This window comes from Bufo bufo, chromosome 4, assembly GCF_905171765.1.
Source record: "Bufo bufo chromosome 4, aBufBuf1.1, whole genome shotgun sequence".
NCBI lineage: Eukaryota > Metazoa > Chordata > Amphibia > Anura > Bufonidae > Bufo > Bufo bufo.
In genome coordinates, this window is record NC_053392.1 from 562,891,237 (window position 1) to 562,917,821 (window position 26,585).

Genomic DNA, 26,585 nt, shown 5'->3' on the forward strand with positions numbered 1-26,585 from the left:
TTACTCTGAAGAAAGGCATCCAGGTCCCTTTTTTTCTCAATTACTGACTTTACTATAACTTCATTGTCACTTCTCCTAAACTAAAGAATCCCCAACCATATTGGTGTAGAAATCTTCTTTCCGCTAGTTGTAGTGGATGTCAACTTGTCATGGTCACAGTCCTGGGTATAAAAAGGAAAGATCTCTGTATCGACTTTTCATATATTTATACATAGCTATTAGGTCTCCCATCAGCCATTCCAAACTAAATCATCTTAATTTTAATAATCCTTCTGGGTACAGCAGTCCAACCATCCCAAGTATTATCTGAGTTACTTGCCTTTTAACTTAGGCTACTTTCACACTAGCGACACGGACCTCCGGCAGGCTGTTCCGTCGGGTGAACAGCCTGTCGGATCCGTCCTCCCGCTAGTGACTGTGTGCCTCCGGACTGCCGCTCCATCCCCATTGACTATAATGGGGGACGGAGTTCCGGGGAGGCACGGCGAGATAAATGTTGGACATGTCGTAGTTTTATTCCGGCAGCCTCTCGCCGTGCGCTGCTGTGCCTAGTGTGAAAGTAGCCTTTCTGAAGTTCTACAATCTATTACTTGTGTACTGCTCAAAACTATATCACAAACTATACAAATAGAGTATATATTTAAATCGAACAAAAAAAGCCCAGTTTTCACAATACTGTTTTTCATTCTGTAGTTTTCTACTTTGGTGTTGATATTATGTGTTTTATGTTCATTTTATTGGTGTGTTTTATTGGGGTTTTTTTTGTTTGTTTTTTTGTAGGAGATTTATGTATACGAAAATTGTGGTCATACCAAATGGAACTTTCTCTGGATTTGAAGAGCTTACCAACATGTATGTACATAGTTTATGTTACTTCACTGCCCAGGAAACTTAATTATAAGCAAATGTTGACATTTCTTTTCTTTTAATTGTAAAAAAGCATACATACGCATAACACATACATATGCCTAGGGAGGTAATTCTATACTATGGTACTGTATATATGTTATCATGCTTGTGCCGATATAACACCTGTGTTCTCACAGTTGTAAGGTGGAGTGACACAGCCCAAGGTATATTTGTTGAGTTGGACTGTTGTTCTTTATACAACCTTGTTTTCCTTGGCAGTGTACTGTGATTTTAAATACTGTTGCTGTGTTTCGTATTATGCCTGTTTTCATCCTTTTCATTTAAGCTACAGAATTTTTATACATATATTGTATTATAGAAATCTTATAATGCTACTGTTAGCATTTTGGCTGGCTCCTGGTAGCTTTCACTTGCTGGTTTTAGCCACAGGTCTACGAGCAGTCCAGTGATTAAAGAGGTCGTCCACCTTTTATTAGGATAGACCATTGCTTGGTAATTGATGAGGCTCTGATATCCATGCCTATCGGCTGTTCGGCAATAGCTCCAGCACCAGAAGCAGATAGCTCCCATAGGTTCCCATTAAAGTTAGAAAAGCTATTGTTCATATGAATGGATGCACCATGGGAACCTGTGAAAAATATTACTGTGAATTTTAACATTAAGGAGACCTACTGTTAGAATTGGTACACAGTTACACAGTCTAACTACATAAATTAGAAACATATTAAAACATCCTCATATCAGTAGCATCACTCATGTTCAAAGACATAGCACCATGCATAGTACTTGTAAAAATAAATAAATAAATATGCATGGCTTAGATATGATTCTCACCCACATTATCCTTATAGGAATATTCTCATTTTATTAAAGGGGTTCTGCAGTTTGTTTTAACTGATGATCTATCCTCTGGATAGATCATCAGCCTCTGATCGGCGGGTGTCTGACATCCGGGACCCCCGCCGATCAGCTGTTTGAAACGGCAGCGGCGCTCCAGCAGCGCCGCGGCCTTCTCACTGTTTACCACAGGCCCAGTGACGTCACGACTAGTATCAACTGGCCTGGGCGCGGCTAAGCTCTGTTTACTTGAATGGAGCTTAGCCCTGCCCAGGCCAGTTAATAATAGTCGTGACGTCACTGGGCCTGCGGTAAACAGTGAGAAGGCCGTGACGCTGCTGGTGTGCCGCTGCTGGAGCGCCGCTGCTGTCTCAAACAGCTGATCGGCGGGGGTCCCGGGTGTCGGACCCCCGCCGATCAGATGCTGATGATCTATCCAGAGGATAGATCATCAGTTTAAACAAACTGCAGAACCCCTTTAAGTTAAAAAGACTCACAAATACAGTAATATGCCTTTGTTACAGTACTTGCTTACATCCTCCTACTGGATTCTGCCACTGTCAGTAAAGTGTCAACTCATTGGGAGCTGCAGTATAAAATTTATACATAGAAGCTCCTAAGCTCCCCTTAGTAGTGACTGCACACAGCCAGGATTTTATCATTTATCTCTATGTCTGCAGCAGAACTCCAAATCCCACTGACATAAAAATACATTAGAAAATAAATCAGCACAGAATGTTGGACCTAAAAACGACATTGTCATAAAAAAAATAAGTTTCTATATTATCCACAGTTTCCTCTTTTTCTCATATTACAACCTAAAGAATTACCTTATGTAGCTTGGGATGTGTTGCTGACCTTGCTTCTTATCTACTAGGGCTTGCTGCACTAAGTGGGCTTCTGAATAAGTGGAGTTTAAAGAACCCGAGTGCTGGTGCTGAATGTGATTTTTGTGGGAGTGATTGCAAATAGTTGCATATAGTTTATAGGGAAGGTCCTTGTGAGTTACCGTATTTTTCGCCCTATAAGACGCACCGGCCCATAAGACGCACCTAGGTTTTTGGGGAGGAAAATAAGAAAAAAAATTTTTTTAACCAAAAGGTGTGCTTTTGGTGGGTTTGGAACTAATGGTGGTCTGTGGATGACGGACACTGTTATGGGGGGATCTGTGGATGACGGCCACTGTTATGGGGGATCTGTGGATGACGGACACTGTTATGGGGATCTGTGGATGACAGACACTGTTATGGGGGGATCTGTGGATGACAGACACTTATGGGGGGATCTGTGGATGACGGACACTTATGGGGGGGATCTGTGGATGACGGACACTTATGGGGGATCTGTGGATGATGGACACTTATGGGGGGATCTGTGGATGACGGACACTTATGGGGGGATCTGTGGCTGACGGACACTTATGGGGGGATCTGTGGATGACGGACACTTATGGGGGGATCTGTGGATGATGGACACTTATGGGGGGATCTGTGGATGACGGACACTTATGGGGGGATCTGTGAATGACGGACACTTATGGGGGATCTGTGGATGACGGACACTGTTACAGGGGGGGATCTGTGGCTGGCACTGTTACAGGGGGGGGATCTGTGGATGGCACTGTTATATATGTGCCATCCACAGACCCCCCACCCCATACCAGTGCCATCGACAGACCCCCCCCAGCCCATAACAGTGCCATCCACAGACCCCCACCCCTTAACTGTGCCATCCACAGATTCCGTGTTCCCCCCCCCCCCGCTGCCGCCGCCCCCCCCAGTATACAAATATAAAATGTATTATTGAATTAAAAGTTATTAAACATGCCCCCCTCACTCCTAATAGTACCGTATATCCTAATTGCTTCTGTATAATGCCGGCAGGCGGGCCGGGCGGCCGGCGCGTCACTCACTGACGTCACTTGCCTGCGCCACCTGCTTCATTCATAAAGGAGGCAGCGCAGGCACGTGACATCAGGAAGTTACGCTGCCGCCCGCCCGGCCTGCCTGCCGGCATTATACAGAAGCAATTAGGATACACGGTACTATTAGGAGTGAGGGGGGCATGTTTAATAACTTAATTCAATAATACATTTTATATTAGAATACCAGAGCGGTGGGGCGGGGCTATAGTACAGTGACCGCACCGCCCCACCGCTATTGCCGGCCCCCAGCTCCTCCTCCCAGTCCCTCCCCCGGCCCCCGCTCCGTACATCGCATCCAGCGATGTTAAATTGTCAGCATTCGCCCAATAAGACGCAGGGGCATTTTCCTTTCATTTTTGGGGAGGAAAAAGTGCGTCTTATGGGGCGAAAAATACGGTAAGTGCTTGCATTTTGGTACTGAAATTGTTTAAACACTTTTTTTTTCTCTGTTGTGTACCGGGTTGAAGGGAGTGGTTTGTGCTCCCAGGTGCCACTGAATTCATCCTGAGCTCGCTCTACTGGGCTTGCTGTACTAAGTGGGCTTCTGAATAAGTGGAGTTTAAAGAACCGGAGTTTAAGACAAGGAGCAAGAGACTCAGGCTTGATAGGTTTTCCTTGTGTGTTGTTGGCTTGATTCTAAAAAGTTCTCCAACTACAGCAGACAGGGACTAAATCTAACTCATATTTACTGTTTTCCCTTTTTACTTTACATCCTAATTTAAACATGTGCTCCATGGACAATGCCACTGAGTATGTGTCCTGTGCAATGTGTGCATGCCTTGAAGAGCCATTCAAGGGTGAATACATTTGCACTAGATGCAAGCATGTTGCATATTTGGAAGTACAGATCTTGGATCTAAATAGGAAGCTTGAAATACTTAGGGGCATTGCAAACCTGGAGAGAGGCTTAGACCTCACTGTGAAGGCACTGACTGGGGTCAGTGAAATGGAGGTGGGAGGAGGAGGGCAAGATCAGGATTATTAGGTCAGCAGTTGGGTTAATGTAGGAAGAAGGGGTAGAAAGAAAAGTGCCAGGGAGGCTAGTCTTGAGCTAGAATGCCCTAGTAAACTTGCCTGTTTGGCTGATATTAGGGATGAAAGCCCAGGGCCAGCAACACTGCAGCAGGGCGCTTCTCCTAGCAATCAGGAGGATGACCGCTGCAAGAAGGATGGTAAAAGGAGTGCAGCAAAGGGCAGACAGATGCTAGTGGTAGGGAACTCTATTATTAGGGGGACAGACAGGGTCATCTGTCGTCGAGACCGTGAATGCCGAACAGTGTGTTGTGTTATGGGTGCTTGGGTTCGGCATATTGCTGATCGGATTGACAGATTGCTGGGTGGGGCTGGGAAAGACCCGACGGTCATGGTACACATTGGCACAAATGACAAAGTCAGGAAGAGATGGAAGGTCCTTAAAAATGATTTTAGGGAAATAGGAGAGAAGTTAAAGTCCAGAAACTCCAAGGTAGGGTATTCAGAAACACTACCAGTGCCTTGAGCATAACCAAAGAGACGACAGGAGCTTAGGGAGTTAAATAAGTGGCTCAGAAGCTGGTGCAGGAAGGAAAGGTTTGGGTTCATGGAGAACTGGGCTGACCTCTCTGTCAGTTACAGGCTCTACGGTAGGAACAGACTGCACCTTAATGGGGCGGGTGCAACTGCTCTGGGGAAAAAATGGTTAGATGGCTGGAGGAGCTTTTAAACTAGGATCTGGGGGGAGGGTGGGGATCATACTATTAAGGGGGTAGATAGTGCAAATAGAGTGGGATATAAAAGAAAACAGTGGTTGATTTAGTGGGGGCTGGGGTTAGTGAGGAAAGTAGGGAGAAGACTGGGCAGAACTGTACACCAATGAAAAATAGAGCTGCTGGTAACAAGAACCTGTTACATACAAACATCAACCAAGGTAACAAAGAATCATGGATATTCACTTTAAAGGTAATAGGAATTTAAAATGTATTTTCACAAATGCCAGAAGTCTAGCTAGCAAAATGGGGCAGCTGGAGGCTATGGCACTAGAGGAACACGTATATGTAGTTAGTTGGCCTGAGACATGGTTGGATTATTTGCATGACTGGGCTGTTAATATTGATGGTTTTACACTATTTAGGAAAGACAGGGTCAATAGAAAAGAAGGTGGCATGTGCCTGTATGTGAGGAGTGATCTGAAGACAAGTGTGAAAGAGGCAATTGTGGGTGAGGATGGTGAGGATGTTGAAACCTTATGGGTGGAAGTTCAAAGGGATATAAACACTGAAAAAATAATACTTAGTGTAATCTATAGACACCCTAACATCACAGAAGAAATAGAAACGCAACTGTATAACCAAATAGAGCGGGCGGCACAGGCTGGTACAGTGGTCGTAATGGGAGATTTTAACTTCCCAGACATTGGGGTCATGGTTCTTGCTCAACTTCAAAGGGGAGAAAATTCCTCAACTTCCTGCAGGACCACTTTATGGGCCAGTTTATAGATGCTCCCACTAGTGGCAATGCTTTGTTGAATCTGGTATTTTCTAATGATGCAGAGCTTGTTGGAAATGTTATTGTTTGAGAAACACTAGGTAATAGTGACCACAGTATAATTATATTTCCCCTACACTATAAGAAGCAAACTCTGTCAGGCAGAGCAAAAACACAGATTTTAAAAAGGCTAATTTCCCCGGGTTGAGGGCAGCATTTAAGGGCATAGACTGGATGTAGCTACTGTCACATAATGATACAGAGGATAAATGGGAGAGCTTTAAATCCACATTGAGTAATTGCACTAAAAAATTTATAAAACGGCTAAAATTAACCCCCCATGGCTTATAACTACTGTAAAAAGGTCAATAAATTATTTTAAAAAAGGGCATTTAAAAAATACAAATCTGAGGGGTCAGATGTAGCCTTTGAAGTTTACAAAGGGCTTAACAAAATCTTTAAAAAGGAGATAAAATTTTCAAATTACTAAATGTTTTTTTTTTTTGCTCTGTATATACGAAAGAATAGAAAGGAGCTGATACCTATGGTGCTGGGGGTGTTAGTACATTTAATAATATACTCAAATGGCTAACTGTAGATATGGTCCAAGCTAAGTTAAATAAGGTAAATGTGAACAAGGCTCAGGGTCCAGATGGATTACACTCAGTTCTTAAAGATTCTCTAGGCACTGGTACAGTGCCAAGTGATTGGCGCAAGGCAAATGTGGTGGCCATATTCAAAAAAGGATCTACAGGTAAGTCCTCCACAGATAATTATAGACCAGTTAGTTTAACTTCTGTTGTGGGAAAAATGTTTGAAGGAATCTTAAGGGACTATATACTGGAGTATGTGACTGTAAATAATATCATAAGTGATAACCAACATAGGTTTACCAAGGACAGAAGTTGTCAGACTAACCTGATTTGTTTCAAAGAGGAGGTGAGTAGAAGCCTGGACAGAGGGGCGGCTGTGGATGTAGTGTTTCTGGATTTTGCAAAGGCTTTTAATACTGTCCCTCGTAAAAGTTTAATAGGTAAAGTAAGGTGTATAGGCTTCGAAAGTATAGTTTGAAATTGGATTGAAAACTAGTTGAAGGACCTTGTCCAGAGAGGTGTGGTCAATTATTCCTATTCAGAATGGTCCTGGGTTATAAGTGGTGTACCCAAAGATTCAGTGCTGGGTACTCTATTATTTAATTTATTTATTAACAATATCGAGGACGGGATTATTAGCACCATTTCTATTTTTGCAGATGACACTAAGCTGTGTAGTACTGTGCAGTCTATGGAAGATGTCTATAAAATACAAGCTGACTTGAACACTCTGAGTGATTGGGCATCAACTTGGCAAATGAGGTTCAATGTGGACAAATGTAAAGTTATGCATCTTGGTAGTAATAATCTCTGTGCTTCATATGTTCTAGGGGATGTAACACTGGGAGAGTCACTTATAGAGAATTATTTGGGTGTCCTTGTGGACGGCAGATTAAATAACAGCATGCTATATCAATCAGCTGCTTCTAAGGCTACTAGAATATTGTCATACATTAAACGAGGCATGGACTCGCTGGGCAGGGATGTAATATTACCACTTTACAAAGCGTTGGTGCGGCCTCATCTGGAATATGCAGTTCAGTTCTGGGCACCAGTCCATAGAAAGGATGCGCTGCAGCTGGAAAAAGTACAGAAGAGAGAGCGACTAAACTGATACAGGGCATGGAGGGTCTTAGTTATGAAGGAAGGTTAAAATAATTAAATTTATTTAGTCTTGTGAAGAGACATCTAAATCATATAAATGGGCCATTCAAAAAAAATTGAGAAAAACTGTCAAATACCCTCAAAAGACAAGGGGACACTGCCTCCGATTGGAGAGGAAAAAGTTCAGTCAAAATTTCTTTACTGTGAGAAATGTGAATCTATGGAATAGATGGACAGTTTTAAAAGGGTTTAGATGAATTCTTAAAAGTAAATGACATTAATGCTTATAAAAATGTGTAAAAACATGAGTCTCCCTCTTTCTGGGATTCGCGTCCCCACCTATCCCTTGGTTGAACTTGATGGACTTATGTCTTTTTTCAACTGTATTAACTACGTAACTAGAGTTGAGCGAACCCGAACTGTAAAGTTCGGGTTCGTACCGAACTTTAGGTTTTTCAGCACCCGGACCCGAACTTTACTTTACGTAAAAGTTCGGGTTCGGGTTCGGTGTTTGGTGCTTTCTTGGCGCTTTTTGAAAGGCTGCACAGCAGCCAATCAACAAGTGTCATACTACTTGCCCCAAAAGGCCATCACAGCCATGCCTACTACTGGCATGGCTGTGATTGGCCAACTGCAGCATGTGACCCAGCCTCTATTTAAGCTGGAGTCACGTAGCTCCGTTCGTCACTCTGCTCGGATTAGTGTAGGGAGAGGCTGCAGCTGCTGTGAGGGAGAGATCATGGAGAAGTCTTATCAAGAACTGCTTTTTTTTACTCAGCGATCTACAGCAAATGTGTTTTGTGGGTGCAGTGCACAATTTTTTTCAGCCTGCCCTGAACTACTGCTGAAAACGAACTTTTTTTTCTTCAGTTTGTCAATATCAATACAAAATCGGCAGCCATTTTATGCAACTATAGTGCACCAGCACAGGCTATCTGCATGTCTCCAAATCCAGAAATACATCTTTTTGCTTACTGGGGTGAAAAAACCCTCTAATATACTGCACATCTGGGATAAGACATGCATAAGTGACTGTCACATTTAGGCCAGAAATACATCTTTTTGGTTACTGGAGTGAAAAAACCCTCTAATATATACTGCACATCTGGGATTAGACGTGCATAAGTGACTGTCACATTTAGGCCAGAAATACATCTTTGTGCTTACTGGGGTGAAAAAACCCTCTAATATGCTGCACATCTGGGATTAGACGTGCATAGGTGACTGTCACATATAGGCCAGAAATACATCTTTTTGCTTACTGGGGAGAAAAAACCCTCTAATATTCTGCATATCTGGGATTAGACGTGCATAAGTGACTATCACATTTAGGCCAGAAATATGGCTTTTTAGTTACTGGGGTGACAAAACCCTCTAATATACTGCACATCTGGGATTAGACGTGCATAAGTGACTATCACATTTAGGCCAGAAATATGGCTTTTTAGTTACTGGGGTGACAAAACCCTCTAATATACTGCACATCTGGGAAAAGACGTGCATAAGTTATTGTCACATTTAGGCCAGAAATACATCTTTTTGGTTACTGGGGTTAAAAAACCCTCTAATATATACTGCACATCTGGGATTAGACGTGCATAAGTGACTGTCACATTTAGGCCAGAAATACGGCTTTTTGGTTACTGGGGTAAAAAAAACCCTCTAATATACTGCACATCTGGGATTAGACGTGCATAAGTGACTGTAACATTTTGGCCAGAAATACGGCTTTTTGGTTACTGGGGTGGAAAAAAAACACTAATATACTGCGCATCTGGGATTAGACATGCATAAGTGACTGTCACATTTAGGCCAGAAATACATCTTTTTGCTTACTGGGGTGAAAAAACCCTCTAATATACTGCAAAATTTGGGATAAGACGTGCATAAGTGACTGTCTTTTTTAGGCCAGAAATACATCTTTTTGGTTACTGGGGTGAAAAAACCCTCTAATATATACTGCACATCTGGGATTAGACGTGCATAAGTGACTGTCACATTTAGCCAGAAATACGGCTTTTTGGTTACTGGGGTGAAAAAACCCTCTGATATACTGCACATCTGGGATTAGACATGCATAAAATACTGTGAAATTTTGGCCACAAATACCGCTGTCATATAGAGTAAAAAAAAAATATATTTGTGCAATACCCTACATCAGGGTTTTTATTGGCGGTTAATAATTTTTAACAGACTTAACCACTTTTTACTTTGCTTTGTGAACGCTAACTATGAGGCAAACATCTAATAAGGGTCATGGTCATGGTGGTGGTGTTGGTGGAGCCTCTGGTGCAGGGAGAGGACGTGGCCGTTCTGCCACAGCTACACGTCCTACTGAACCTACTACCTCAGGTCCCAGTAGCCGCCAGAATCTACAGCAATATTTGGTCGGGCCTAATGCCTTTCTAAGGATGGTAAGGCCTGAGCAAGTACAGGCGCCAGTCAATTGGGTGGCCGACAGTGGATCCAGCACGTTCACATTATCTCCCACCCAGTCTTCTGCAGAAAGCGCACAGGTGGCGCCTGAAACCCATGCCCATCAGTCTGTCACTTCACCCCCGTGCATATCGGGGAACCTGTCTGAGCCTCAAGTCATGCAGCAGTCTTTTATGCTGTTTGAAGACTCTGCTGGCGCGGTAGAATCGCTCCTGACAGCATTCCCGACTGACGCCGGGGGACAAGTGGAAGCACAAGGCGAAGGCAGGAGAGGAGGAAGAGCCAGCACCTCAGAAGGCAGGGTTAGCATGGCCGACATGTGGAAAAGCTTTGTCGCCTCGCCGCAACTACCGGCCCAAACTGCTGATATGGAGCGTGTTAGCAGGAGGCAGCATTTGGACAACATGGTGGAACAGTACCTGTGCACAGGTCTACACGTACTGACTGATGGTTCTGCCCCATTCAACTTCTGGGTCTCCAAATTGTCCACATGGCCAGAGCTTGCCCTGTATGCCTTGGAGGTGCTGGCCTGCCTTGCAGCCAGTGTACTCTCTGAGCGTGTATTTAGCACAGCAGGAGGCGTCATTACAGACAACGCAGCCGCCTGTCCACAGCCAGCATGAACAAGCTCACGTTCATAAAAATAAACCAGGCTTGGATCCCTCAGGACTTGTCTGTACCTTGTACAGAATAGACAGTTCTAACAGCCTCAACCATCCATCCTTGTACTCAAGTGCACTTATTCCTTTTTTTTTTTTTTATATGTCCCAATATTTTGGGGGATACCCCTATGTAAAAATGCTAAATAACACACATCTGTGTTGGCTACCTATTCCTCCTTCGCCGCCGCTTCCACCTAGACAGCCACGTGAGCCTACACGGCCACATCCACCCGTTCACCGCCTCCTCAACCTCTTCCTCCTACATCATTCCTAATTTTTATTTTTTTAAGGTCTTTTATGTTTTTTTTATTCATTTTCCTATCCACATTTGCTTGCAGAGCATTTGCCATGCTCTTAAGCACATTTTGCTGCCTTTTGCAGCGCTCTAGCTCTTTCCATGACATTTTTACAGCCATTTTTGTGCTCAAAAGTTCAGGTCCCCATTGACTTCAATAGGGTTCTGGTTCGGGGTCAAGTTCGGGTCCCGAACCAGAATTTTTTTTTCAAGTTCGGCCGAACCTGCCGAACCCGAACTTCCAGGTGTCCGCTAAACTCTATACGTAACCAATACATTTTATATTGTATTTTCTTGTCTTACAAATGGGCTAATATTGTTCTTGGAAAGCCTTTTTACTACTCTGCACATTAACCCTATTTGATCGTGAAGACAGAGAGTGTAGAAAATGTTACATTATGTAATGGTTTCACTTTAGGTGGGGTTTTTGGGAATTTAATATATTTGAGCTAACCTACAGTATATTGATGATTAGTTGGTATCAGGAGCTGCTATGCACTGAAAACAGACATTGGATCACCCCTGGGCTAATCTGATATTGATGAACTATCCCAAGGATGGATTATCAATACTAAACCCCTTTAAGTTTAACTAGGCATGGGGTCCTAAATCTTGAGGTCAGAGAGGGAACAACTCTAGCCTAAAAATAAATCAATAGTATTTAATGATGAGTGTAGCAATCTAATGTATTGTATAGGTGTCTGTTCACAGGCTATTTTATTAAGATATGAACTAGAGATTAGCGATTTTCTTGAATTTTTTTTGGTGTCCGATTCAGCACATTTTTGAAAAGTTTGATTTGGCTACAGATCAAATGTGCTCCAATTTCCATGAAAGTAGGGTTTCTTGGCAATATATACAGTTGCAAGAAAAAGTATGTGAACCCTTTGGAATGATATGGATTTCTGCACAAATTGGTCATAAAATGTGATCTGATCTTCATCTAAGTCACAACAATAGATAATCACAGTCTGCTTAAACTAATAACACACAAAGAATTCAATGTTACCATGTTTTTATTGAACACACCATGTAAACATTCACAGTGCAGGTGGAAAAAGTATGTGAACCCCTAGACTAATGACATCTCCAAGAGCTAATTGGAGTAAGCAGACAGGCAGTGAAGATCAGGAATAATTGGCAAAAAGTCCAGTACACAGCAGGGCAGAGCAGCAGGAAGGTTCAGCTGAGGTTAACAGGTATAACAATGACGCTTGGGCACTTCATGGTCAGTGAAGCTGCCCTAAATACCAATAGCCCCACCTTCGGGTGGAGACAGTAATCAGGAAGCATGCTCTCCACTCCTATAAAAAAGGGAGAGGTGCACGCACGTGCGCTATAGCACACAAGATGAGACCTGCCAGTTAGGGCGGAAGCGGCGGTATGCTGGCGGGTGCCTGCTCCTCCTGCGAGGTAAGCCAGAGCTGGGACCCATGGTGCTGCAGTGTGCAGATGGCGGTCTGCCACACTGCGGTGAGGTCACGGACCCAATACTGACATAAGTTCACACTTACCATTTTCTTGTCCCCATGCCCCAATGTTATTTATGTAGGTGAGTACATATATTGATAGGGACTTTAAAGACCAGTTTCAAAGTAAGCACACCACTAAGTAGAGTAGGTTCCCCAAAAACATAATTGTACCGTTCTTGTGAAAATCTGGTCCTCTAATCTTCAAAAAAGCATATTTATATTTTTATGCGAACAATGTTTTTGCTGCAACATGGGTGGGGCTGTTCCGTTTTGCGTACTTTCACTCCTCCAGTAATGCCACCCAGCACCTTCTCAGTGGGTGAGGGGGTTAAAGGAGTTGTGCGAGAATGAGGGGGAGGTTTTGGTAAAGCTTGCTTATCTTCTTCCTGTGATGGATCCTCTCTCCTTCTCCTCCCAGTCTGTGATGCTCTGCTGCGCTCCTTTGCTGAAAACATCTGGTTTGCTGCTGCCGGCAGCCAATCACTGGCTGCGGCGGTGACTGGATCCCCTTGCGTCATGTAATCATTTGTCATGATGTAAGGGGAGCTGATCACTGCCGCAGCCAGGTATTGAATGCAGGTGGCGTCAAACCGGATGTTTTCAGCAAGCTAGTGCAGCGGAGCATTGCAGGCTGGGAGGAGAAGGAGCGAGAATCCATTGCAAGGAAGCATTTAAATAAGTTTCCCTTTACAGATTTAGACAATTGGAAGGGTTTGCAAAACACCTCGTCCCCCATTCTTACAAAAACCCTTTAAGCATCAAAGGAAAATTTATAAAGGGAACAAGGGCAACACGAGTAACTAAAAGCCATAACAAACAACTGATGGTTTAAAAAGTCCCTTTCAAGGATGTAATTGACGTCCAGTCCCAACATTGGGGGGAAACCCTTCCTTGTTGGGTAAGAAGCACCACTGTATGGTTGTGGATGTTGCTACAAGCACCACTTACCATACCAACTGTCCCACCGATTTATAATGGTGATAGGCTGATTTAATGGGCCTTAAAGGTGATCTGGCAAGTATGAAAGTTATTCCCTATACATAGGAGAGGAGATATCTAACTAATCGTGGGGGTCTGACAGTTGAGAACCCCACAGATCCAGGGGTCCTATGTTTCCATCCTGATGGAGCTGCAGGACAGGAAAGTTATCCCTGCGGATAGGGTATAGCTTTCATTTTTGACACAACACCTTTAAGGAGTTAAGACATTTGTTTATTTTAAAAGCACTTCGTCATTTTTTCTTCAGTAGAGAATTAGAAAATGAACATTTAAAAGTAGCCTTGATCAAGAAAAAAGCAAAGTGTTTAGTTAGGAGTTTTAATTGGTGTTTCTTTCACACTACAATTTCATCATAATATAATTTCATGGTGCTGTAAACAAATGCTGAAATTGTAAAATTGTAAATTGTATAAGAACAAAGCTTGGGCTACATGATACAAGCTCAGCATTAGCCTACTTATGATATCGAAGTTTAATAAAAACCTAACTCCTATCATTATTTACTAAGTATGTGTATATATATATATATATATATATATATACACACACACACAGTCAGGTCCATAAATATTGGGACATCGACACAATTCAAATTTTTTTGGCTCTATACACCACCACAGTGGATTTGAAATGAAATGAACAAGATGTGCTTTAACAATTGGGAGGCACATATGCAAACTGTTGTAATTCCTACACCGTTCACCTGATTTGGATGTAAATACCCTCAAATTAAAGCTGACAGTCTGCAGTTAAAGCACATCTTGTTCGTTTCATTTCAAATCCATTGTGGTGGTGTATAGAACCAAAAAGTTTAGAATTGTGTCGATGTCCCATTATTTATGGACCTGACTGTATATATATATATTTCAGTGCTGAACCAAAGCACCTATGTAATCACTAGTGTTGCTTGAGCACCAAAGTGCTTGGGTGCTCGAGTAAAAGGTTCATAGGAAAAGGTCAGGAATTGATGGAAACACAACTGAACAGCAGGTTCGGGAACAGCATGGGGAGGATGTCTGGATGCATCTTGGACTTCCAGATTGCTGCTGGGAACGATGTTGTCTGAGTAGTATGCCACTTTTACAGACTGACAATAATACGCACAAAACCGAAGATAAAATAGATTTTAGAGGAAAAATTGTTATGAAACATTCTTTCCTATATATGTACTTGTATATAAAGTGCAAGTGCTGCCAAAAATTGCAAGGAAGAGGCAGTCCGATACAACCTGTATATCACATAAAGGAGGGCCTCATTCACATTGTTGTGCAATTGTTCAGGTAGTGGGACTCCTACGCTCATAAAGCCTATGCACTAAGGGAAAGGGCTGCCAAAAGTTACAAGGAACCGGCACTCCAATACACCCTTTATTACACATAAAGGAGGCCATCATATACACCCTTGAAAAATTATGATTGATGGCCTGCTGGTGACCCTCAAAAATATTAGGAAAAAGGGTCTGCAGCTGAGCTGACCATCAAAAAAAAATTTGGGTCGAGGGCCTGCTGCCGAGATGACCATCTAAAAAATTTTGTGGGTGGGGGCCTGCTGCCGAGCTGACCATCTAATAAATTTTGTGGGCGAGTGCCTGCTGCCGAGCTGACCATCTAAAAAAATTTTTGGGCGAGGACCTGCTGCCGAGCTGACCATCTAATAAATTATGAGCGAGGGCAGCCTAATAAGCATGTTGATATAGAGGAGGACGAGAAAAGGGAGATTGAACCCTATACCCTTTTTAGTGGTGGAAGAAGTGCATGAGAATACAGTGTATTCAATACACATTTAGAGGGCCTTTATGTTCAGCCGCTTTCCTCTGGTGGAGTAGACAAGTCAGGGGCAATCCAGACCTTGTTCCTTTTTTTAAGAGTCAACCAGTCAGCATTTTCAGTTGACAGGCGGATGTGCTTATCAGTTATAATGCCACCAGCAACACTAAATACACGCTCTGACAAAACGCTGGCGGCGGGGCAGGCCAGCACCTCCAAGGCGTAGAGTGCCAGATCATGCCACGTCTCCAGCTTGGACACCCAATAGTTGTAAGGCACAAAGGGATCACTGAGGACGCTGACAAAATTTTTCCCTCCTTGTGACAGTAGGCCATTCATCAGGTTGAGGGTTCTGGCAGGGAGTCATAAAACTGTCCCAGGCCTTGGAGAGTGTTGCCCTGTCTCTGTTGGAACTGCTGTGTGTTCCCCTCATCTCCCTTCCTCAGTTGGCCAAGGAACTACGTTCTCTCCCTCCAGCGTTGTCAGCTGGAAATTTTTGGAGCAATTTTTTCACAAGGACCTTCTGGTATTGCACCACTTTGCTCGTCCTCTCCACCACAGAAATGAGAGATGAGAAGTTCTCTCTGTAGCGGGGGTCGAGAAGGGTGAACAACCAGTAATCGTTGTTGGCCAAAATGCGTACAACGCGAGGGTCACGGGAAAGGCAGCCTAACACAAAGTCAGCCATGTGTGCCAGAGTCTCAACAGACAAGACTTCGCTGTCCTCATCAGAAGGATGACTGTCAATCTCCTCATCCTCTTCCTCCTCTTATACCCATCCTCGCTGAACAGATGGAATAAAACCTCCATGGGTACTACCCTCTGAAGCGGAAGCAACCGTCTCCTGCTCCTCCTCATCCTCATCATCCAATTTGCGCTGAGAAGACAAACTGAGGGTAGGCTGGCTATCACCCTGTGTACTTTCTTCCCCCATTTTTTCCTCTTTCACATGCAAAGTGTCCGCCTTAATTGTGAGCAGCGAGCGTTTGAGTAGACACAGAAGTGGGATGGTTACGCTGATAATAGCGTTATCGCCGCTAACTATCTGTGTTGATTCCTCAAAGTTGTGTAAAACCTCACAGAGGTCAGACATCAATACACACTCGTCGCTTGTGAAGAGCGGAAGCTGACTGGATAGGCGAAGACCATGTTGCAGCTGGTATTCCACTACTGCCCTCTGCTGATCACAAAGCCTGGCCAACATGTGGAACGTTGAGTTCCAGTGCATGCTCACGTTGAACAACAGTCGGTGTACTGGCAGTTGCAAGTGCTGCTGCAGTGTTACCAGACCAGCGCAAGCTGTCAATGACTTCTGGAAATGGGCACACACGCGGTGCACATTCACTAGTAGCTCAGGAAAATTGGGGTAGGTTTTGAGAAACTGCTGAACCACTAGGTTGAACACGTGGGCTAGGCATGGTATGTGTGTGAGCTTGCCGAGCTCCAAAGCCGCCACCAAGTTACGGACATTATCAGACACAACCATGCCTGGTTGTGGGTTGAGTGGCGAGAGCCAAAACTCAGTCTGGTCCCTTATCCCTTGCCACAGCTCTGTGGCGGTGTGCTGTTTGTCACCTAAGCAGATCAGTTTAAGCATGACCTGTTGCCGCTTCCCCACTGCAGTGCTACACTGATTCCAGCTACTGACTGATGGCTGACTGGTGCTGCAAGATGATAATTAAGAGGTGGAAGTGGAGGAGGAGGTGGAGGAAGAGAAGAGGGGGTTGCAGCCACTAACATAGATGGCAGCTGAAACCCTGATTGAAGTAGGGCCCGCAATCCTTGCCGTCGGTAGCACCTGTGCCATCCCAGGGTATGACTAGCTCCCAGCCTCCACAACGTTCACCCAGTGTGCCGTTAGGGAAATGCCATCAGTGTGCGTCCATGGCCAAAAGCACTTGTCCATGTTGGTCAGGGCACAGGGTGATGTTACGTGACACATGCTGGTGTAAGGCTGGGACTGCACACCATGAAAAATATTGGCGGCTGGGACAGCCTCGGTGTCCACAAGCCTAAATGCCAACATTTCCAGGGCCAGCAATTTGGAAAGGTGCGCATTTAGTGCTATGGTCTGTGGGTGGGTGGCTGGGTATTTGCGCTTCTGTTCAAAGGCCTGGGGTATAGACATCTGTACACTGCTCTGGGACACAGAAGTGGATGTGCTAGCTGATGGTGCTTGCGAATGTCCAGGTGCATGGCGGGAGGCATCCGGGCCTGCGTCTTGGACAGGGGATTGGCCAGCAAGTAATGAAGATGAAGAGGCGGCAGTGGTGTGACCCACAGACACTAGTTGTGGACACAGGAATTCGGCCTACCTATTAGGGTGCTTTGATGCCATGTGGCGGATTATGCTGGTGGTGGTGAGGTTTATAGTGTTCATGGCCCTGTTCATTTTGGTACGGCACAGGTTGCAAATGACAATTCTTTTATCATCTGCAATTTCCTCAAAAAAATGCAAGACTGCGTAACACCTACCTATTGGCAAGAGAGATTTCCGCAAGGGGGTGCTCTGGGGGAACAGTTTTGGGCCTGTTTGGTGTGGCCCACCTTCTCCCTTTTGCCACTCCACTGCCTCTTCTATCCTGTTGTGGTGCTGCGGATCCCTGCCCCTCTGTACTGCTATCCTCGCTCGGCTTGCCACTTTCCCAGGTTGGGTTAGTGACTCATCGTCCAGCACCTCCTTTTCCACTTCCTCACTCTAGTCATCTTCCTGACTTGTTGACCTAACAACAACCTCAGTTAATGACAACTGTGTCTCATCCTCATCATGAACCTCTTGAGACACTAATTGTGGTTGACTTATTGGCAACTGTGTCTCATCATCATCATCCACCTCGTGAAACACTAATTGCCATTCCCCACCATCATCTACTTGTGACTGTGGATGCTCCAGAGTTTGGGAATCAGGGCACAAGATATCATCTTATCCCTCTTCAAGCGGGCTTGGCGAGAGGCCCAAATCAAGGAAAGGCAATGAAAACAGCTCTTCAGAATATCCGAGTGTGGGATCATTTGTTTGCCAAGACTCTGGGTGAAAGGAGTATCAGGGTGAGGATTATGTTAACCAGACTCTTGTCTACTGAGACTGGACTTTGTGGAAGACAGGGTGGTGCTTAACCGATTAGAAGCATTATCTGCTGCAATCCAACCGACCGCCTGGTTGCACTGGTCTGACTTCGAGAGTGGTGTCCTGCACCACCCTGCAAACTGAGACATGAAGCTAGGTATCGTGGATGAGTGTGTTTCTTGTGCTCTGGCAGCAGGCACAGTTTCATCGCACTCAGGGCCACGGCCTCTGCGTGCACCATCAGCAGCACGGCCACTTCCCCATCCCTTACTGCTCGCCTTGCGCATATTAAATGGTATATATGCTTGCAAGTATGTCACACGTACGGTAGCACAGGTTTTGTAAGTGTATGCACAAATAAATTACACAGAATGTCACAGATATTTTTAGGATGCAAACATTTTAAACAGGAGGTATAACGCAAGTAATGTCGCTGTCAACACCACCTAATAATTAATTTCACTGAATGAATGTCACTGATATTTAGGATGTGCACACGTTATACAGGAGGTATAGCGCAAGTAATGTTGCTGTCACCACCGCCTAATAAAAAATTACACTGAATGAATGTCACTGATATTTAGGATGGGCAAACGTTATACAGTAGATGTAGCGCAGGTAATGCAACTGTCTGCAGCGGACACCGTCTATGGAAAAAGTACACTGGATGTCACAGATATTTTTAGGCTGCAGACACGTTAGACATGATGTAGCGCAGATAATGTCGCTGTCTGCAGCAGCCAAACGATTTCAAGCTATTTAGCGCAGGTTGAGCAAAAAATATATATTGCTGCTAGATACAACTATAGTCTTTAAAAGGGCTTTTGGGTCTTTAACAAGTTTTAGCAATTTAGCATAGGTTGCACGAAAAATATATATTGCTGCCACACACAATAGTCCTTAAAAAGACTTTTGGGTCTATAACATAGTATAAAAACTAAAATATTGCTATTTCAATTCCTACACTATCTCTCCCTTCTGCTCTCCAGCTCTCCCTGACTAAAACTGAGCCGAACACATGTCATCGGGTGCTATTTAGCACCCGATGACACGTTCCGGCCAGCCAATCACTGTAATGCCAGCAGCCAACATGGCTACGGCATTACAGTAAGTGGCAGTACTTACCCGCACGTTTATTGGCTGCGTAGCAGCTGCAAAACGTGCGGGGAGGAGACTCGAGCATCGCGCTCGAGCACATGCGGTATTCATGCTCGCCCAACACTAGGTAATTACCTGACAGTGCGTCTTCAGATCCTTTAACTTTTGCACATTTTGTTTTGTTACGGCCTTGTGCTAAAAAAGCAAAAAAAATCTAGTTTTTCCCCATCATTCTGCACTTAGTACCCCATGATGACAAAGTGAAAATGGAATGTTCAAAATCTGTGCAAATTTATTGAAAGGAAATATGAAATTTTGCATTAATATAAAATTCTTTACTCCGTACTTACCGTAGTTGAACCACCTTTAGCAGCGATTACAGACGCCAGTCTTCTTGGGTATGATCAAATAAAACAAGATAAAACATACAGGTCGTGTCGGATATGTACAACTCAAAAACAAGTCCTAAAAATCACTCCCATAATCAGGGAGATATAAACAATAGGACCAAAAGAATTGGACTAGGAGCATAACAATATTAGCAACAGTGGATGAATGGTATAGTAAAGTCAGTACAACAGTGTAGCGATATTAGGTTCAGCGCCGCAGTCCAACTTTCCTCCCGATAAGCCTGTCTAAATACCGGCCAAACTCCACTTCTTATGGAGGCCCCTTAGTGTCAGTGTGGAGATCTCTCGGCGACTCAAATCATTCCTCAAGATAAAGTTCCAGTCAGTATCATACGGACCTCCAGATAGCGTGGAAACTCAGAGGGAGAGAAGAAACAAAGATATTGTGCAGGACTTAACGGTAAGAAAAGGTCTTTCTTTTATTATACTCACAAAGTTAAAATTCATAAAAGCATATCGATCTAAAAACAATTGGATACAGTTCCTCTTTTTTCTTTTCATCCATTTAAAATCTCTAGAATATCTAGTAATAAGAGGGGAATTCCTGTTCTCCCTATTTTTTGTTTATTTTTACTTTTTCAGAAATATTGCACTCTATTCAATTGTTTTACTTCCTCTATAGCAGGGGTACTCAACTGGCGGACCGCGGTCCAAATACGGACCGCGGCCGCCAGTTGTCCGGACCCCGGCCATCCTTCAGAGCGCTCCTCCTCTCCTGCACACTGTGTGTCACTGTCCCGCCGCGATCCTGCGCAGCCTAAGTTCCCTTCAGTAGCACAGCACAGTGGAGAAGGAAGGAGTCCCTCCCTCTCCACTGTGACGCGGCCGCCACTACCACCAATGGGGAGATAGCAGGGGAGGAGGAGGAGGGGAGGAGGAGGAGGGGAGGAGCTGTCGCCACTGCGCCACCAATGAATGTAAAACATAAGTATAGGCAGCGGTATCACAGACGCGGCACGCAGGGCATGCGATACGCGGCAATTAACCCCTCAGGTGCCACAGATCGCATGCCCTGTTATTGAGGCCGGGTGCCGGGTCTGTTATACCGCTGCAGACAATTGTATGAAGGAGTTAAAGAGGACCTTTGGTGGGTCCAAAGAATATGAACTTAGTAGCAGGCTGCATAGAGCGGCGCCCAGGGATCTAAGTGCACTTACTATTATTCCTGGGCGCCGCTCCGTTCGTCCTCTGTGGCCCCCGGTATTTTCAGCATTCAGAGGAAGGAGGAGGAGACGCCAGTGTCTCTCCTTCTCCCTGACAGCAGCGCTGTCCAATCAGAGCGCAGAGCAAAAAAAAACTCCCTGGCTCTGAGCTCTGAGCTCTGCGCTCTGATTGGACAGCGCTGCTGTCAGGGAGAAGGAGAGACACTGGCGTCTCCTCCTCCTTCCTCTGAATGCTGAAAATACCGGGGTACACAGAGGACGAACGGAGCGGCGCCCAGGAATAATAGTAAGTGCACTTAGATCCCTGGGCGCCGCTCTATGCAGCCTGCTATTAAGTTCATATTCTTTGGACCCACGAAAGGTCCTCTTTTTAATTACATTCATTGGTGGCGCAGTGCTCCCCCCCTAAAGCCCCCCCCCCCCCATTATAACTGGCCACAAGTCGTCGTTGTCCCCCCCCATTGTTATATGGTGGCCACAGGGTCCCATCCCCTCCAGTGGTGGCAGTGACAGATTACACTGCTGGGGCTCAGATCGTTACCATGGCAGCCAGGACGCTACTGAAGCCCTGGCTGCCATGTTCAGCTCCCTGCTGCTGTGTGCACAGAGCACAGGGCAGCAGGGAGAGTGTGAGCTCCTATTCACCCTGATAGAGCTCTATCAGGGTGAATAGCACAAGGGATGAAAAGATCCAGGTTCTAGTCCCTAAGGGAAGAAATGGTTATTAAATAAAAAGTAAAAAAAAAACACCAAAATACTAAAAGTTTAAATGGCCCCCTTCCCAATTTTACATATAAAATTTACAAACAATAAAGAATAAACCTATTACATATCGCCATGTCCCAAAAAGTGTGAGCTATTAAAATATAAAAAAATATTCCCGCTCGGTGAAGGCCGTAACAGAAAAAAAAACTCTAAACCACGCAATTCGCCATTTTTAGTCACCTTGTCCCCCAGAAGATGTCCCTGGATGTGAGAGGCATGTGGTGCTGTTTTTTCCTATATGTAGTGCTGGCTCACTACTGGGACCTGCGTCTCATCTTCTCAAAGTCCTTTTTTTTAAAATTATATACATTTTAAATTTGGCGACTAACAAATGTAATTTGGCTCCTAAATTTTTTAGTTTAGGAGCCAATGGCTCCTGGTCATTTTTTTTTGTCTGGAGCACTGCACATGTAGCGCTCCTCCTCTCCTGCACACTCTGGTACATGCAGGAGGAGGAGCTTACCGGCGCACTTCTTCCTGCCCCAGGGGCACAGTTAGAGACGGCTCCCTCCACATGCAGGCACCAGCGCTTTCTCCCTCAGTGCGCTCACAGGTCCCTCCTCCTCTGCAGCAGCGGCAGCAGGTAAGGGAGCTTCAAGCTCCAAAGGACACTTACGTGATGCTGGAGAGGGGAGGGACATCACCACTGCCACCAATGAAATAAATGTCACATTTGGGAAGGAAGGGGGGCGTGGAGAGGGCTACAGAGAGGCGGGAACACGTCACTAACAGCAGGAAAGGACTCCAGTCAGTGTCGTGTTCCCATCTCTCCTGGGCCATCTTCTTTAAAATTAAAGGTAATCTTATTAAATAAAGTGATTAAGCCCCATCAAACCATGATAGTTTTGTTCCGCATCCAATTCCCATTATTGGGGCATTGGATGCGGACCCCTTAGTTTCAATGGAGCGGAAAAAGATGCAGACAGCACACAGTGTGCTGTCTGCATCTCTTGTGGCCCCATTGTAATTAAGGGGCCACATCCAATCCCCCAATAATGGGAATTGGATGCGGAACAAAACTATCATATGTCTGTTCTGTGGCTTGGGTTGCCACCCGGCCAGTAGTTCACCAGCAAGGCTGGTATTTTAGTTCCCTTGCCGGTGCCAGAATTTTCCTGTAAGGACTGTTAGGGTACTTTCACACTTGCGGCAGGACGGATCCGACAGGCTGTTCACCCTGTCAGATCCGTCCTGCCGCTATTTCGCCGGACTGCCACTCCCCATTGACTATAGCGGGAGTGGAGCTACGGCGCAGCATGGCAGTGCACGGCGTGAGGCCGCCAGACGAAAAAGTCGGACATGTAGTACTTTTAGTCTGGCGGCCTCTCACCGTGCTGCGCCGTAGCTCTGCCCTCATCCCTATTATAGTCAATGGGCACAGAGCAGCGGCACGGCGAAGTAGTGGCAAGATGGATCTGACAGGGTAAGCAGCCCGTCGGATCCGTCCTGCTGCAAGTGTGAAAGTACCCTTACTAATGAGCGCTTCCATCATGGAACGCCCATTAGTACAGCCTTTACCTCCACCGCTACTTGTGCTAGTAAAAAAATAAATAAAATTACGGTACCTCCACCTCCATTTGCTGACACTGGAGAACAATCCCTGCTGACTAGAAGCTCAGGACATGACCTACAAGACGTCATCACGTTGGAGCACCAGCCCTGAGCTTGCAGTCAGCAGCGAATGTTCACTGCAGTTTTATCTCCGTCCAAAATTCCAGAACACTTGCCGGAATACGGGATCCAGCATATTTTCCCATTGACATGCATTAATGCCGGATCCGGCCCGAGTGTTCCGGCAAAACGGATCCGGCATTGCGGTCTGCACATGCTCAGACCGCAAAAAATGTGAAAAAAAAAATGCCGGATCCGTTTTTCCAGATGACACTGGAGAGACGGATCCGGCATTTCAATGCATTTGTCATACGGATCAGGATCCTGATCCCTATGACAAATGCTATCAGTTTGCATGCATTTTGACGGATCCGGCAGGCAGTTCCGGCGACAGAACTGCCTGCCGGAATCCTCTTCCGCAAGTGTGAAAGTACCCTAAGTATGAAACAAGAACTGAAATGCAAAAAATGCATGATGTGTGTAACAGCGGCTGCTGTGCGCCGCTGTTCCCCTGCTTACCGCCGTGGTACTGGGCACCGTGTTCAGTGGTGATCTGCTGCCAGTGCTTCCTCATTCACCGCTGCAGTCCTGAGCTCTGTCCTTGTAGGTACTGTTTGTTCTGGGATTCGCTCCATAGATTCCTTTCAGCCCTGGCCAAAGCATGCTTGCTGCTTGTTCCCTGCATCACGTCCCTAAGGGCCAACGCGCGTCAATTCCTGTGCTTGGGTTAAATGATGTGACCTCGCTGATGAATCCTAGCCCTCCTGCACGTATATAAGTGGCTTAGCCCCCTTCCCAGATTGCTGAGCGTTAAGGTCCTAGTGTCCTGCAAAGGTTGCTGATATTTCTGCTTGTATTGCTGTTTACCTGACCTGTGCTTGTGTTCCTGGTCTCTGCTACCTGCCTGCTTGCCTTGACTCACCTGTTGCCGATCCAGATTGCCTGACCTGTACCTGTGCTGCCTGCCCTTACCTACCGGTTGTTTGACTTCGCCTCTGTCTCATCCTTCAGTCCTGCACTGTTGCTCCTGGTTACGACTGTGCCTGCTGACTACGTCTGTACCTCTGGTACCTTGCTCTGGTACCTCCTGGTTCATCTGGACCAGCTGCCTCATGTGCCAATCCTCCTCAAGAGGTAGTGACCTGGTGTTCTTCTCAGGAAAGTCTATCCCCACCATCAGGGGTACTGTGACGAACGAGGGGTTCACTTAGAAAATGCCCTTAGAGGAGGTAGGACACGTGGCACAGTGGGTTCACACCCACTGGTTCGTGACAATGTGCAGAAGATGGAAAATGTGGAAACAGAACCATTTTCATTCAAAACGGAAAAAAAAATGGAGATGAAACAGTTATTCACCTGTGATTCAATAAATGTTGTTTATCCTATAGAATGCCCCTGTGGGCAACAGTATGTTGGGAGGACTGGGAGAAAACTGAAAGCCCAATTGGTGGAACCCATTAGAAATAAAGAAAGGAAAAAAAGGCCTAAAAACATGTGGCCTGTGAGATCCAAGTGGGGTAAAAGCTATGGGAATATACCAACATCAGAGTAATTGGAGAGGGGATGGTATAATAAGATGGATTTCACAGAAGGAAACAGAGTATATTTTTAGCCTAAATACACTAGCAATGTCCCCTAATGGGTTAAATATTGAGCTGGATCTCAATTGCTTTCTGTTGATACCTCCCTAAAGAGGGAGAAGGAAAGGCCATACTAGCAGCCCTTGAGAAAGTCGAAGTAGGGGAAACCGGTTGGGCAGAGAAACTGTATCCAACTGTTTTTAAATCTATAAGCTTTTATGAATTTTAACTTTGTGAGTATAATAAAAGAAATACATTTTCTTACCATTATGCCCTGCATGATATCTTTGTTTCTTCTCTCCCATGCTATCTGTAGGTCCGTATGATACCGAGTGGTATCTCTTTGCAGCTTTATCCTAAAGAAGATAGAGGATTGTGAATGATCTGACTCGCCAAGGGATCATCACGCTGATACTATGGGGCCTCTATAAGAAGTAGGGTTTGGCTGGTATTCAGATGGGTTTATCAAGAGGGCAGTTAGACTGCGATCTGGGCAGCAGTGAGCCTAATATCGCTACAATGTTGCACTGATTTTACTATACCGCTCATCTACTGTTGCTAACATTGTCTTGCCCCTAGTCGAATTCTATTATTCCTTCTTGGGTATGATACCACAAGGTTTACACACCTGGTTTTGAGTTTTTTTCTAATCTTTTCTGCAGATAAATCTCTTGGATGGGGATCATAGGTGGACAGCCATTTTCAGGTTTCTCTAGAGATGTTCAAGTGGGTTCAATTCAGGTCTCCTGTGTTGTTTTGGCTGTGTGCCTATTGTCACTGTGATTGTTGGAAGGTGAACCTTCAATCTAGTCTGATGTTCAGAGAACTCTGGTTCAGGTTTTTATTAAGAATATCTCTGTACTTGGCTCCATTCAGCTTTCAAACCTGACTATTTACCCTGTCACAGCCACTGAAAAACACCCCCACAGCATGATGCTGCCACCATCAGGCCTCACTGTATGGATAGTATTGGGCAGGTAATGAATAGTTTCCTCCAGACATCACATTTAGAATTGAGTCCTGTAGGTGCTTTTTTTGCAAATTCCAGGTGGGCTTTAATGTGTCTTTTACTGAGGAGATGTTTCTCTCTGGCCACTCTGCCATAAAGCCCAGCTTGTTGGAGTGCTGCAATGATGGTAGACCTTCTGGAAGTTTCTCCTATGTGCACATAGGATCTTTGGAGCTCAGCAAGTGGAAATTGGGTTTTTTGTCACCTCTCTTACTAAGGTCTTTCTCCCCTGATTACTTAGTTTGGTGGGGTGGCTAGCTCTAGGAAGGGTCCTGGTTGTTCCAAACATCTTCCATTTAAGAATTATGGAGGCCATTGTGCTCTTGAGAATTTTCAGTGCAGCAAAAAATCTTTGTACTTTACAGTTTTTTCCTCCTCGTGGTTTGGTCTCTGCTTTAATATGCACTGCCACCTGTGAGACCTTATGTAGACAGGGCTGTGTCTTTCCAAATATTGTCCAA

The 26,585-nt window shown here is 45.0% G+C and overlaps 1 protein-coding gene across 3 annotated transcripts in view; it reads left to right on the plus strand.

Moving 5' to 3' along the window:
- Nucleotides 1-26,585, plus strand: part of FSHR (follicle stimulating hormone receptor) — a 473,968-nt gene that overhangs the window by 181,765 nt on the left and 265,618 nt on the right. For 2 of the 3 annotated variants that reach the window (XM_040430295.1, XM_040430296.1), the window contains exon 2: nucleotides 781-852. The exons of the other annotated variant lie outside the window; for it this stretch is intronic. In XM_040430295.1, coding sequence (XP_040286229.1) covers nucleotides 781-852 — 72 coding nt within the window. The remainder of the gene's footprint in view (nucleotides 1-780; nucleotides 853-26,585) is intronic. 3 annotated transcript variants of the gene reach the window in all.